General features: G+C 41.7%; 1 protein-coding gene across 2 annotated transcripts in view; it reads right to left on the bottom strand.

The window, feature by feature from the left end:
- SLC10A7 (solute carrier family 10 member 7) overlaps positions 1-15,587 on the bottom strand; it is a 253,210-nt gene that overhangs the window by 20,939 nt on the left and 216,684 nt on the right. For both annotated transcript variants that reach the window (XM_043567909.1, XM_043567917.1), the window contains one exon: positions 9,944-10,017. In XM_043567909.1, coding sequence (XP_043423844.1) covers positions 9,944-10,017 — 74 coding nt within the window. The remainder of the gene's footprint in view (positions 1-9,943; positions 10,018-15,587) is intronic.

The raw sequence follows: 15,587 nt of genomic DNA, 5'->3' as shown, positions 1-15,587 counted from the left end.
ACATCTGCTGAAAAGGAGGTTAAAACAACAGTCTCAAAGGGAGCCCACCTCAAAGTTGGAGGTTTTAGTGAGGCAGGGCTTGTCAAGTAGCTAGTACGGTCGTCTGGCATAGAGTCAGCACCACCCAAATGATTGTGATTAGGGTTTCGATTATGGTTAGAAAGAGCGCTATGAGATAGTATTGTGGAGCTCAGATTTAGTAGTTTACAGGACTGGGCAGGGAAGGGGCTTGCCACTGAAACACCCAGGGTGATGTCAGAAGCATTCCTACAACTTTCGAGAATGGTAGCTACTGAGGATTGCCACAGGAACTGAAACTTCCTACCTAGGGTGTGGCCAAGACTCCACTGGCCTTCATCTGTCTACAGATTCTGGATAAGGGCTTGTGGTTCTCCTCTCCTCTCCCACCTCACCTCCTCTCCTCTCCTCTCCTCTCCTCTCCTCTCCTCTCCTCTCCTCTCCTCTCCTCTCCTCTCCTCTCCTCTCCTCTCCTCTTCCTCTCCCCCCTCCCCCCTCCCCCCTCCCCTCCCCTCCTCTCCCCTCTTACTTTCTTTTTGAATCTTTCCATGGTATGAATTACACTGTAAGATTTTGGGGGGGGAAATTCATATCTATTTCCTTTCATCAAGGGACTTCTATACGGACAACCTTCGAATACCAGGCATGCTGAAATTATTTTCAATATGCTTAACTTTACTTTCAGCTTAAAGAAAGCAAGCCTCACTTCTGGAGTGAGCACTGGGGGTGTGGCTGCTGAGTGAAGGGTTTTCTTCTGATCAGGCTATGCCTTGTGAAATACTGGCATACTTCCACATCCAAAAGCTGCGCTTTGACCACATTCATACAAAGGGAGCTCAAAAGGCCTTTGAAGTTCAGGCAAAAATATAGGTACAGATTGGAAAAACAGGAGCAAGTTTTCATCCTGCTTAGACATAACCACAATATCACACACTGGAGCCATGGAACGAGAAAGTGAGTGGCCTTGAGAAATCAGTGTCCAAGCCTACTGAGTTGTTTGTAAAATTTTATTTTCTTAGAGTACTTGGGAGTATGTCATGAGCATCTGTCCTAAGTCTCTCCTTTTGGCTAATAATGAAATAAAAAGTATCTACAAGTGGGGCACATCATGGCTACACTAAAGTCAAAAACAAACACAAACAAACAAAAAAACCCAAACAACCCAAACCAACCAAGCCAAGCTGACCCAAACTAGTTTCCATTACCATCAAAAAGCACTTACACAAAATTTGCCTGAATGCTCTACTATGTCAAACACTTCCCTAAAGGTCTGGGCAGGTGAGCCAGCATTCTGGAAACTGAGAGGTGATTCTCGATGCATATATTATGATGCCTCTTAAACATTCATGTGCAAAATACTCTTTTTTGGTGTGTTTCGAAAATCGGACTTCAGGGTCTTATTCTTAAAAATTCTGAATCAGATGAGGTGCAGTAATCTCTTTTTTTCTACTTCTTCTTCTTCTTCAAAGGAAGTGACTTGCTGTAATTTAGAGGGCGACCCTTGTTGAAATGTTGATCTTAAGGTAGCCCTCTGAAGGGCTCAAGATTCTAAAACTGAATACCTTTCAAAATCAGAGAATTATTGAATGCTAGAACTAGAAGGGTCCCAGAGATCATCTCGCCTAAACTGTTCATAGCTAGTAGCCCACAGGACTGGTACTAGAGCACAATACTCTCTGTAGAACTGTCGTTACAGCACAGCACAGCGGCTGAGGGCGAGACCTCGTGTAAGTTCTGGCTCTGCCCCCTGGGTCATGTGACTTGGGCAAGCTGCTGATCACTTAGGAACCTCACTTTCCTTATCCAGGATGATGGCGGGAGTGATGTGAGCTGGTGTGTGTAAAGGACTATTGGGAGGTGACCTCCACCAGGTTGGTCACGCATAACTTCCAGATTCTTTCTGGCAGATAATGTGTAGTGGCCACAGAAATAATTAAAAAAAAAATTTTTTTTTAGATGTTTATTATTGAGAGACAGAGAGAGACAGAGCATGAGCATGGGAGGGGCAGAGAGAAGGGGAGACACAGAATCCGAAGCAGGCTCCAGGCTCCGAGCTGTCAGCACAGAGCCTGACGCAGGGCCCGAACTCACAAACCGCGAGACCATGACCTGAGCCGAAGTCGGACGCTTAACCGACTGAGCCACCCAAGAATTTTAAGAATGGGTGAAGATGAGCTAGGCCCCCACAAGCTTGCCAGCAGGTTTGAATGAAAGTAAGCTGCCACACATACAGGTGTTTTTTAACTCAACACATATTCGTAGTCACACATAGAAACAGTTTATACAACCTATCCCGTCAACTCAAGGCCCTGGCTCTGACCTTTCAAGCGCTCTCACTAGCCCCTCTCAAAGCACACAGGGCTACGTTCCAGCACAGGATTCCATGACCCTTCCAGTCAGCCTCAGGCAACCACACATCCTCCTAATAGTAGTGGGGCACAAAACCATGTAGGGATAAGCCTCCAGCACAGCCCGGAGGATTTCATATTCAAGCTACTGGGTTTGCTAGATTCTTTGAGGCAAGTAGGAAGTGTCTCTAAAGTTTTCAGGCAGTATACTTATTAGTCAGAGTGCATTTATAACATTTATCATGCAAAGTAACAAGTCAGTAATTTCATCAATACAAACCCATTTCAGAATTCATTATACTCATTAGCGAAATCTCTGGTTGACAGAGATACAGATCACAAAAGCATGTGTTATAGCTGCCTCTGCAGTATTTCCTTTCTGATAAAATAGTAGCCGAACACTCCGGTGAGAATTTTCCATTAGAGCAACTGGCTGTCCCTAGAGCTGAACTCGGAACTAACTAGTGCCTACATGATCCCACACTGGACACAAAAGTATTTTCAAGTAAATTACTTCATGTAACAAGCACATAGCACAGTGTTTGCCTATTAAGTACTCAAGTACTGTTAGCTGTTATTTTTATTCCCACTACTATTGAACACATGATGAATAGAGACACAATTAAAAAGTAAATCCAAAAAAAGGTACAGAGACTCTGTAATATAAGCTGGATTAATAAAAATCTAAATGCAGGTGATCTTCTATTACCATAAATCAAGAATTATTCTGAGTCTTAATTTAGCTCTGGTTTCCACATGGTATCAGAAATTTGGGTTAAAGTTCAACTGAAAAAAGACAGTGGACGCTGAAGCCTATATGGTAACTATTTGAGGAAGGGGATAAAATCTTACCAAGAAGGTGTAAGGTAATAGTTTCCAGCCTTGGGTTATGACCCATTAATGAACTGCAAGTCAGTGTAATGGGTTTTATCTACCACTTGGATAGAATATGGAATGCATCATATAAAATAAGAGTGAATGGGGTTTTGTAAAACTTTTTACACACAAGCAATGTGTACTCGATGACACTGTAAAATGTATCTCTAACTGTAGGTTGTTAATTTAACAAGTTTGACAGTCTCTGGCATAGGAAACGAGGAGGAGGGGAAATGTGGGTAGCAGGGCACTGATCTCCAGGTGAACAGCTCCTGGCACATCATGAAGATTAATGGTACTTGAGGGTCAGGCTAAATAAGACAAAACAACAAAGAAGTTTTACTATTTTTCATTTCATACTTGCCGCCTAGAACCTGGGAACTTCTTAAATCTTTATTACCTAAGTCTAGATGTATTAGCAACGATTTTCAGACACCAAACTCAGAATCAAAAATTCAAAGCAAAACAATCCACAAACCTCTGAGAAACAGAAGCGTACCACTTTGAGCACTTACATTTCTTTCTTTATATGGATTAAAAAATGGTACAAAATGACAGACGCTCCCTCACTTTTCTTCAGCGCAGTAGCAAAATCTACTCTGTCTATAATTTCAGTGGCATCTTTAAGAATCCGTCAAATGCAGAGGTCCCCGAACTGCCTTTCGTTACGGAACTGTAACTCCAGTGGCAAACCACAGGACAGATACATATTTATGGCTACGACCCAGACACAAACTTCTATTTTCTGTCTCTTCTCTGGACTTCTCTTTCCACTTTATAGTTTATTGTCATACAGCACCATGGCTCTTAGTTTGCAAGAAAAAGTGCAGACAGTGATGCCTCACGTGAAATGGAGAGGCTGGCTCATCAAGACTCACTTTAAATAGAATATAACCTTTTGTTACTATAGAAGGTAGAAGGAATGAATGCCAGTTTCTGACTGGGCCGCATGGAAATATATGCCTCTGGGAACAATTATAGATATTAAGTATTTAAAACTGTTTTATAACTTGCAATGTGATCAGAAGTGATTTTCTTCCTTAAGCAATTAATAAAATAATTCAAATTCACACCGAGAATGCACATTTACAATATTTGGAATCAGTATAGTACTTTTTGGTTTTCCAAGTGCTTTCGTATCTTATTATCCAATGCAGTTCTGGAAATCAGGAGGCTGGGCATCCAGTCTCTATTAGTTATATGATCTGGGGTTAAGTTTGTAAAAATTTTCCATGCTCTCATTTCTTTGTAGGCAAAATAATGTTACTGACCTGCTAATATTCAAGGTTTTCGGGTCATATGATTTAATGAGCTCAAAGCTTGCTTCCCAATTGTGGGGCAAGTTTTATTAAGATAATAGCCTCTGTTGGGGCGCCTGGGTGTCTCAGTCGGTTGAGCATCTGACCTCGGCTCAGGTCATGATCTTGTGGTCTGTGAGTTTGAACCCCACGTGGGGCTCTATGCTGACAGCTCAGAGCCTGGAACCTGCTTCGGTTCCTGTGTCTCCCTCTCTCTCTGCCCCTCCCCTGCTCACACTCTGTCTCGCTCTCTCTCTCAAAAATAAATAAACATTAAAAAAAAAAGATAATAGTCTCTGTGTGCCAAATAGAATCACGGATAAGCTTTAGGGGAAAAGAATAGCAGAAGTGAAAACTTTTATATTTCAATCCCATTTCCTCTTGAGAAAATAATGCAGATGTTATTATGTGATCTTTCTAGCCCAAGTTACGGGCAATCCTGTAGCATTCTCCAGTAGCTTCCAAGGAAAACTGAAAATAAGATCTACTGCAGACTTTGTTTCTCCTATGAAACTCTTTGGAGGGTGAAGCTATTTTTTAACCTCTTTTGGAAGAAGCAAAAGCCATATTTCTTTTCCTGCAATAATGTAACATTATTTACACAACCATTCGTGAGCTCTTTTCCCTTTCACACACAGCAGGGAAGCGGTTCTAGAACGGAAACAGTCACTGAGCACAGACTCACAGAAACTTAAGCCTGGGAGGAATGTCAGGTATCGTTTTGTCCATCTTCTCATTTTACAGATGAGGAAACTGAGGCCCGCAGCAGTTACATGATTTGTTCCAGCTTTTGGTGAGATCAATGGAACTGGAATCCAGGCTAGAATCAGGTATGTGTTCTCTCCACTCTGCAGAATCCCAGGTCTACCAAAAAGTTATATTCTTTTTGCTTAATGCATAGTTTCTTGTCGCAATTCAGCTGTTCAACTGCAACCATAGATTCATATAGTGAAGTCTAAACAGTGTGAGGGAATCCCTGCCTTGATTCGCCCTTGCCCATAGTGTCTATAAACGGTAAGACATATGGTGGGCTTTCAATAAGCATTCATCATGATTCTCTGAACTTTAAATAGCATTCTTCCACTTCAGAAATGCTTCTGGAAATAAATGACTGAGAATCTCACAACTGACTGTCAATAGTCAGTTGACATGCTATGGGAGTATGTGCTTTCATTTTGCTATTTAAAAACACTAAAAACTAATATAAACTTATATGAAGGGATCTCAAACCTCCTGAAACATTCTCTTTTGAGGTGTCTTGAGAATGTTTTTCACATGTATTGGAACTCCAGATAAGCAAAGTGATTTGAACACTCCAGAGAAAAAGATAAAATAAAATAGAAGTAAACTACTAATTCCACAGAGTATCTTGGATCGAATTTCTTTCTGATGAGATCTATTGACTGACTGTGCACTGAGCTGTTGTTAACCAGGCTATATACCGTTCTTCAATCTCTGCTACGTAAAATACCTTGTCGTTACCCTACAAATATCAACATCAAACTAGAGGAGAATTTGGGAGAGTTCACAGCTCTTAAGGCAACCCACTGCAAGGGATGCTGTCTTGACAAATATAAAATTACCTCCAACCCTGAGCTGAAACTATGGGAGAGCAGCATGCAAGCCCCGGAGTATTGTTTTAGATGAGGCACAGTGATAGCTCGGTGCTTCCTTCAGGCCTCCTCTTTCTTCCTGAACGAACTCCAGGGAATGGCATCATGTCAGGCTTTCCAGATGGATTATGTGAAGCCATAGCTCAATGTCATTTTCAATAGGAAGCCTCATAATTAAAGGTCAAATAGTCACTTCATCTGCAATCAATCAATAGAAAAAGTACTAATACGAAGAACTAATCAATCAATGGCAAATGCACTAATAAAAGCAATGAATCAAATTCAGCATCTGCGTAGATGCAAGTACACTGAAGAGATTGAGACAGGGCAAAAGCAAGAACAATAAAATAAATTGAAAGGGTATGTACAAGAGAATATTCAGAAGGCTCCTCAAGTGAGGGTTTTCATCTGTGGCTCATTAGTTACCTGGGTGCCACTTGGTCTACAATGATTTATTCCTAAATACAAATAGTACATATAATAATGAATGGTATTTCATAAGCCTTACTGAATGTATTCTATTTGAGGTGTTAGATGTGTGTGCACATTTGTTGTGTGTGTGTAAAATCACTAGAAGAAATACTTTGGTAGTGATCTCACAAGGGACAGATATACTTTCTCAGTGCCAAAGAGATATATTATAATCTATTATATTTTATCTTTGTGTGAGAGGTGAGAGATAGTATAATTCTGAGTGATATGATCTGAAGTATGTTCCTCGCTTTCTGGAATGTGAATTTTTTCACACTTAGTGTGATGTTCTTCCACTTCCATGCAGAGAAGAAGCTCCCTTAGGATAATTACTATCATTGTCATGGCAGATCCTCTATACCAGTGATGTCAGGTCCCCAATAGAAGGGAACGTGCATTGCATCTTGTGAAAACGGATACGGTAAACTCATAGGCCATTCTAGTGATACTGCGCCAACACCCTTCACTACAGGTAAAAACTAGGGTGTTGCTGGAACAAGGGCAATCCATGTCACCTCCCTGAGATAAGGGAAGTAGCAAAGAGGTAAATGCTGCCTAGGAGACTTCAGGAAGGCAGCCAGATATGATCAAGCCAGGACAGAATAGTCAGTCAAATTGCCTAATCTAAGAGCTAAGGGAACTGAAGCCTGGGCATGCCTCAGTGGAAGAGTGAGGATAAGTATTCAGGTCTCACAATTCCAAAAAAGCTTAAGGCCATCATGTAATGAAAGTAACTGAGGATTTAGACTACATGGTTAGTTAGATACCAGCTTGTATCTTATTGTAGTATCTAAGGGTCTACTTCATGGGAGAGCACTGCAAAAACAAAGTGCATATGCAGACATTTTGTCCAAGTTAACCCAACCCTTTTTAGCAACTTCTGATTAACAGCTACTTCCTTTAACAGCTACTTCTGATTAGTGTTCAGAATACCCGTTTGCCTGAAAATCAGGTTTCAGAAAGCATCAGGAACAGAAGAACATGGTGTTGAGATTAAGAAAAATAAAAAGACACACACACAAATATCCAATGGGTAGGTATTTTGCTCATCGAAAAGAAAAGAATACTGGTCAGGCTTCAGTAGGCTCTTTGGGTAGAGTTCTTTGCTCAATACAGCCAGCTCCACACAAAAGAACATCGTGGAGAGACAAAAAAAATCCATTTTGGTTTTTCTGACCAAAAAAACCCCAAGGAGTGTATGGGATTTACAAGCCCACTGCAGAAATGCAGAGTGTATATATGGTGCAGCCACAGCTCAGCATCTCCTCTAATCCACTCTACCGGACATGGGCTCATTTGATCTCTGGCTCTGGACATCTGAGGCGTCTGGTGGCCCTGGCCTCTGGACTCCCTACCTACTTTTTAGGAGCCCTGGAACACTAGACATCACAGCGCAATAACAGCGTGCGGAAAGAAGTGCAAGATGATTTCTCTGAAGTCAAAAATTAAACCACACCCATTACATGAAAATCTATAGGACCAGGGGTCGGGGGACTGGAACCGTGGAAATGGTAACACGGTCATAATTAATACAGTTGATAATAACAAACAATAACAGCTCCTGCTTGAAAGAGTGTCTGCTGTGTGCCAGGCAGCGCACCCGGCTCTGTAGGTGGGCTGTAGAATTTCCTCCATAGTGATCTACATACACTGCAATTATGGCACATTCTGCCATGTACTGACTATGGATTATGTACAAGTACTGTGCCAGCTACTTAACAAACTTCATCTTTAATCTTAATAATAAACTTCATAAACGTGAGTATGATTCTGCCCCATTTTACAGATGAGAAAGCAAAGGTTCAGGGAAGTTAAGGGATTTGTCCAGTCACAAAGTCAGGATTGGAACGTGACTTCCAAAGTGCTTTCAACTTCAACTCGATAATATTATGAAGAAAACCTAATAGAAATACTGCAACGCATAGACATTAGATACAGTAACCCTTGAACAACATGAGTTTGAACTACAAGGGTCCACTTACATGTGTATTTTTTTTCCAATAAATATGGTATAGTACTGTAAATGTATTTTTCGTTATGATTTTCTCAATAACATTTTCTTTTCTCTAGCTCATTTTATTACAGTATATAATACATATAACATACAAAATACTACGTTAATTGACCGTGTTATTGGTAAGGCCTCTTGTTAACAGTAGGCTATTGGTAGTTAAGTTTTGGGGGAGTCAAAAGTCATACATGGATTTTTGACTGTGCAGGGGGTTGGTGCCCCTAAGGACCCTCTCCCTGCATTGTTCAAGAGTTAACTGTATATCACTTCTTCAAATAAGCTGAAGCCCTAGATAGCAACTGTTCCTTAGTTTGTCCAATTTTGAAGTCATTTTCCAAACTTGGCAAGACTGACAATAGATTCTAACAAACAAACGTGCATGGGGTTAGTAACAACATTATGGAATGTCTTTGTTTTCTAACTTACAGACTGAACCTTTTTAACATGAGCATACAGAGAATTGTCATGCTTTTTCACTCTTTTAAGTGACTCTTTTAAGTGAGTCACATGCCAAAATATAAAGAAATTTTTAATACGACTTTTTACCACAATGTGCCTACTACCTCAAGGAGTTTGTGAATGAAGCTGTCAGTAAAGTTCCTGGTTACTTTATGACTTTTAATGACTAAAAACATGGATTCAGTTGCCCGGACAGATTATTGGGAGAATGCCAATACACTGGAGAAAGCATAGTAGAAAGCAAAGTAGAAAAAGCACTTTTCTTCTTGATCTACTTTTGTCTATTAAATAAATACTTATTTCACTTCAGGCACTAATCAGATTGGGTTAATGATAACCACATTGTGTTTCTTCATGGAAGTAACATTCTGAAATGGACTTTAAACTAATGTCAATACCAGATTAGGGTAAGAATATTTCTACCTTCCTCCCGTCTTCCAAAAAAGTAAGTTAACTTTTCCAGGGGCAACTCTAGAGCTTTCCAAAGCTAAGTTTTTGCCCATTCCTTTTCAGAAGAAAGTCTTCTCCTTCCCCCATTCCTACTACCTCCTTCCCCGGCTTTTAATGTTAACACACTACTTTGAAAACCTTTTATGAGAATCAAAAACATAATTACAAATTAAGTTAAGTCCCACACTATTAAATTTAGGCCTTCAAAAACTGGTCCAACCAAATAATGGTATTTCAGAGCAATGAGCCGTCCTCATCTTGCTATTGTTCTTTATCTAACACAGTGTATAATACTCCATTCCAGTTAATTTGAAGAAATGCTTAAATGTTAAAATCGTAAGATGTAACTGAGGGTAATATTGGTTAAAAAGTTGGTTTTCGACTCTGTGAATCACTTACCCAGTGTGAGGGATTTGTGTGTAGAACAGAAAATGATAGCCACAGTGTCTGCTGGTGTGAAACCCGAATTATTCCTAGGGGCAAAAAGAGTATTTTACAAATACGTGCGTAAAAAGCCTACTTAAACACATCCTAAATCAGATGTAGTACCTACCTTCATGTTAACATCTTTTGATCAGTCCTGGTGACAGAAGTGATTCTATCCCCAAATGTACAGACGTGTCTGAATTTGTTTTTAGCGAATCATTCCTGAATCATTTGCCCATGAAAATAAGGTCTTAAAACTATGTGGGGGACACCACCTCTCCCAGCTCCCCCATGATTCTTTCCCCATCCCTCATGCCTATCCTCTGGCAACCCCAAACTGTTCAAAATTTTTTTCATTTCAAATGTTCTGTATGTGGAATCATATGGTACATAACCTTTTGGGACTGGCTTTTTTCACTCAGCATAATTCCCTAGATATTCATCCAAGTTGTTGTGTGTATCAAGAGTTTGTTCCTGGGGCATCTGGGTGGTTCGGTCGGTTAAGCATCCAACTTCGGCTCAGGTCATGATCTCGCGGTACAGGAGTTTGAGCCCCACGTCAGGCACTGTGCTGACAGCTCAGAGACTGGAGCCTGCTTCAAATTCTGTGTCTCCCTCTCTCCGTGCCACTCCTCCACTAGCGCTCTGTCTCTCTGTCTCTCTCTCAAAAATAAATAAACATTAAAAAAAAAGTTTGTTCCTTTTATTGCTAACTAGTATCCCATGATATGTATGTAGCCTAATTTGTTTAACCATTCACCTATGGAAGGACAGCTGGACTGTATCTAGTTATTGGTTATTAGAAATAGAGTTGCTCTACAAAAATATGTGGTGGAGGTCTCCAAAGATCACATACATAGTCAGGCTGTGGCGCAGGGCTTTGTGAAAATCATGCAGCAGGGAACTCCCTTAGCAAAGTTACGAGGCTATCACTTGACAGTAATTCCAGAGGCTCGAAAGCGTTAATGTATCTCTGTAACTGCTTCCCTCAAGAAGGAGCATACCTTTCTGGCAGCAAACATAACCTTTTGATGAATACATGCTATGAACAAAAATGAAACATCATATGTTTTAGCAAAAATAGTAAGTTTTCATTCCTTGAGCAGTGACTGTGTATCAGATACTCCTCTAAGGTGTGCACATTTGAAGACAGCTACCCCATAAGGTAGGCGACACAATATCCCACATACAGATGAGAAGACTGAGGCACCCAGGAGGTGTGTAGCTTACCCAGGACCCTAGAGCTAGTAAGTGATATGGCCAGGATTTAAATCAAGTCTGGCTTCTGTGCCTATGCTCTTAATGGCCATGTTCTACTATTGGTATGTAATAGGTCAAGCATTTAAAAATAAATCTCACTTAGCCAAAATCCATTAACTGTTATGGAGGACAGTACTGGTGAATATCAATTTCCAGATTTTCCATATTAGAATGTACAGATTTAGAGAACCAGATGCTAAAAGAAATGTTATTTTACTAAAATTACTACTATTATTATTATTATCATTATGCTTGATATGTTAGAAACTACTCCTTCCGGCAGAATCATCAGGATTTGAGGTACAGTAAGTCTACTCATTCCCTGCCCTGAACTGAGACAAATGGAATGAGTTAGCAAATGGAAAATGCTCCAGACCCTGACTCTGTGTGTACACTTGCAGATCCAACAGTCTATCCAATTTTTAAGAATCTCTAAAGAAAGCAATCTCACCCCTTTCCTTAGTAAGCTCATCCTCGCATATAACTTTCGTTGGGAGAAAAATCCTCTCTAAATCCATCTATGTATCCTGATTTCTTTGTTACATACTCACTGGAGGGGAGAAGGGCCTTCTCTTCCTCGTCCCCTGGGCACAGGTTAAGAGAATGTGGAAATGGGCCTTTGGTTTTCTCCCCTCTGAAAAGCCATGCGTGCTCACGCTTCCTAACTAACTAGTCTTACCTCCAGCTCTTTTTGGATGACAACTTCCCAAACTGACTTTTTGGCGTCTCACGTCAGTGGAGGATTCTCCACAGATGTGTATCACTTGAGTATAATAAGATGACCTTACTGTTTCCACATTTTATTTTCATATTTATATTGTGATAACACTCTTATTTTTAAACATTGAACTACATGGCTGACATTCCTTGATTCCTTTGTTCATCATGTAGGCCTAATGTGAAAGCAGCTGTGTAAGGTTCTGTCAATGCATGGAGGAAAGGAGCACAGATATGCATATGCATATGTATATATATTTAAATTTTTTAAATGTTTATTTTTGAGAGAGAGAGAGAGAGAGAGAGAATGGGGAAGGGGCAGAGAGAGAGGGAGACAGGCTCTAGGCTCTGAGCTGAGCTGTCAGGACAGAGCCCAACGCGGGGCTCGAACCCACAAACTGTGAGATTATGACCTGAGCTGAAGTTGGATGCTTAACCGACTGAGCCACCCAGGCACCGCTGTATATGTATATTTTAAAGTTTATTTATTTTGAGGCAGAGAGAGACATAGGAGGGTCAGAGAGACAGAGAGAATCCCAAGCAGGCTCTGCACTGTCAGCGCAGAGCCCAATGCAGGGCTCAAACTCATGAACCGTGAGATCGTGACATGAGCTGCAACAAAGGGTCAGATGCTTAACAGACTGATCCACCCAAGTGCCTCTATCTATCTATCTATCTATCTATCTATCTATCTATCTATCTTTTTTTTTTTTTAAGAGAGGGGGCTTGAGAAAGAGAAAAAGAGGGGGTGGGAGGATTATGGCACCAAAAAAAAAAAGATTATCTCAAGCTTGGCAGGGAATGGGGGATAATGATGGAGCACACAGAGAACCTTCTTGAAGGAAATTACAATTGAGCTGGGCTTTAAAGGTCAGGTTTAGATACGTGGCAGTGTGTATTTTAGGTAAGGGAGTCCAGGGGGCAGCTGGCAAAGAGCAGTCTTTAGGCTGACTTGTATGAAGGGACGATGGCTGTGACCATGAGTGTGGACTTGACAAGACGGGCTAAGGAGATGGGAGGAGTAACCACTCAGTGTGGTATAAGACTGGCAATGATGAGGCTAGGCAGGAAGCAGAAGGCTGTAAGGGCCTGAAGAATCACCATGACTGCAGAGATGGTGGTAAGAGACATGAAGACAGAAATAAAAGAACTTGTCAAATGTTGACTTCTGTGAAATATTTCCTCCCGGCAGCTTAAAAGCACACACTTTGGGGGCAGACGCACTTGAATTTCAATCCAGACCACCCTTTTCCTTATATATAAAATAGGGATAATACTGCCGGCTCCTGAGGGGAGGATAAATACCAATGTTCGTTAAGAATTTGGCACATCACAAGTGTTTAACACACGCTGGCTGATATTTTTTTTAAGGTTTTCATTTATTTTTGAGAGACAGAAAGAGAGGGAGAGAGAGAGAGAGCGCGTGCGCATGCACATGAGTGGGGAAGGGGCAAAGAGAGAGAGGGAGACATAGAATCCGAAGCAGGCTCCAGGCTCTGAGCTGTCAGCACAGAGCCTGACGCGGGCTCGAACTCATGAACTATGAGATCATGACCTGAGCCGAAGTCAGACACTTAACCGACTGAGCCACCCAGGCACCCCTGCTAGCTGATATTTTTATTGTTACTGTTGCTTTGAGAGAGGAGGAGGAATGAAAGAGAAATGATAAGCTTTGAGCACATAGGACTAAGAGGAACACGAGGGCATTAATGGAAATAGGGAACAGAACAGGTGGCCCAACGGGGTCTGGGGAGGAGGCCAAGGAGTTGAGTGAACAGAATTTGCATTAGTGACAGGGCACCATGTTTTCAAGAAATCTGGGGAAGAGAAGGAAAAGGTCATGGGAATTTGAACATGACCATGCAGAGAGAGGGATGACATGGTGGGTAGAAACAACTGATGAAACCAGGTCTCCAGAGAGGCCTAAGAGGACCAGGCTGTGGGGATAGCCTGAGAGGGGCTATTTCCCAGCCCATGAACTGGACACTAAAGAAGACAAGCTGAGCAGGAAATATGGAAAAATGTCTTGTAGAGAATGGGAAAGCGGAGGCAATTTATGTCACAGATTTCATGTTCTTTGTAAATAAAGCATGAGGCACTTTGCTCATCCAGACAGTCTGAGCTAATACTGAAGCCTGGGAACCTAAGAAGTTAGGAAAACTTGAAATGGGCAGACTGAGGAGTATGAAATATATATAGTCAGTTCACAACGAATAGAAACTTTCCACAGGAACGACTGCCCACCTGTGCTTGCGGAACATGTGACACAACAAACCACCTAGTTTGGGGCTGTTCTCCAGCAACGCTTATGGTGTTGGTCATGCTACAAAGGCCTTTTTGGTCTGTTGCTGCCTTTGTTGCCAACCCATTGCTGCTGCATGTGGACTATGCAGTTTGGTTTTTTCCAGGAGAGTCCGGCAATATACTTCTCCTTTAGTGAACTTGGTTCTGCTTCATATCATGCTCTTTTCCAGGCTATCGCACGTTCCCAGTGTGTCAAATCTCTCTGGCCAAGAAGGCTCCGATTTAACCTGGCGTTGGCTGACGTTCGTCAGAGCAGCACTTACGGTGTGGCGAGACCTGCTTACTTGTCCTGCTCCGGGTAAGGTGGCTGAAGCCAGGCCCGCACGGGGAGGTTTCCGGCCTGATGGGAGGTGGAACGCCGCCCTGTCATTCTACGACCACAGGGTGGGTCAGCGGGGAGGGGGGTGTCAGCACATAAAAGTGCACCATTTAAGGGTAAAAACCAATATTCTCCCTAAATACTCTCTCTGGAAAGAAACTTGCTCCACGTCACGGGTCTTGGGGAAAGCCGACAGAGCAGGTGCTCACTGAAGCCTCCATTCGTGACGAGGAAGACGATGGTGCCCATAAATCACCACAGCAGGCAGCACGGAGCGTTTTCCAGAGCATGTTACTCCCAGTATTTCCGTCTTCTCAGAACAGTCTTATAAGGTAGAGGGTGTTATCATCGGCGCTTTTCCCGAAAAGGGAATCTGAAGCACAAAGAGGTAACTAACTTCTCTAGAGTCATACACACCTAGCAAGTAGGCTGCTCCGAATCAGAGACAAGTTCGCTTTCCGCAAAGGAAATTAAAGAAACGAAAACAAAACCCACCACAGAACTTGGTGGATGAGGGCAGCTATCTTGGTCAGTGACCTTCCTTCAGCCACGCTCTGTCAAGGGGCAACTTCAAGGCAGAAGACGCCACCCAGAAAAATGAAGCACCTTTAAATAAATGTGCATTATGTTTAAGTGGCAACGACTACAATTATTTTCGGTGATTAACATCTCTATTGTGTCCGCTCACACTCTTGAAAAGAATCCCATTACTATTTATTTTCTAACTCTACCTTCTTTCTTTTTAATATTGATTTTCTTTTTATCCTGTTTTTATAATTCTTTTGATCACTTCGGCTTCCCTTGAGCTGTTTATTTCCTTTTCTTCCCAATTGGTCTTTTTATTCTCTCTTACAGAGCTTTCAATCAGTGTTTTCCACATAATATTTATCTTGCCTTTCTCTGCAGTACTCACAAAGGAGAACATGTCAGAAGGTTTTACTAGTAGAATCGCAGAATGTGGAGCAGAAAAGGTCCTCTGAGGGAGTTCCATCTAAGCCCACTGTGTTTTAGAGGAGG

The sequence above is a fragment of the Prionailurus bengalensis genome, chromosome B1 (genome assembly GCF_016509475.1).
Source record: "Prionailurus bengalensis isolate Pbe53 chromosome B1, Fcat_Pben_1.1_paternal_pri, whole genome shotgun sequence".
In the NCBI taxonomy this organism is placed as follows: domain Eukaryota; kingdom Metazoa; phylum Chordata; class Mammalia; order Carnivora; family Felidae; genus Prionailurus; species Prionailurus bengalensis.
Note: the sequence above shows the minus strand (reverse complement) of the source record. Positions and strands in the feature narration are given on the sequence as shown.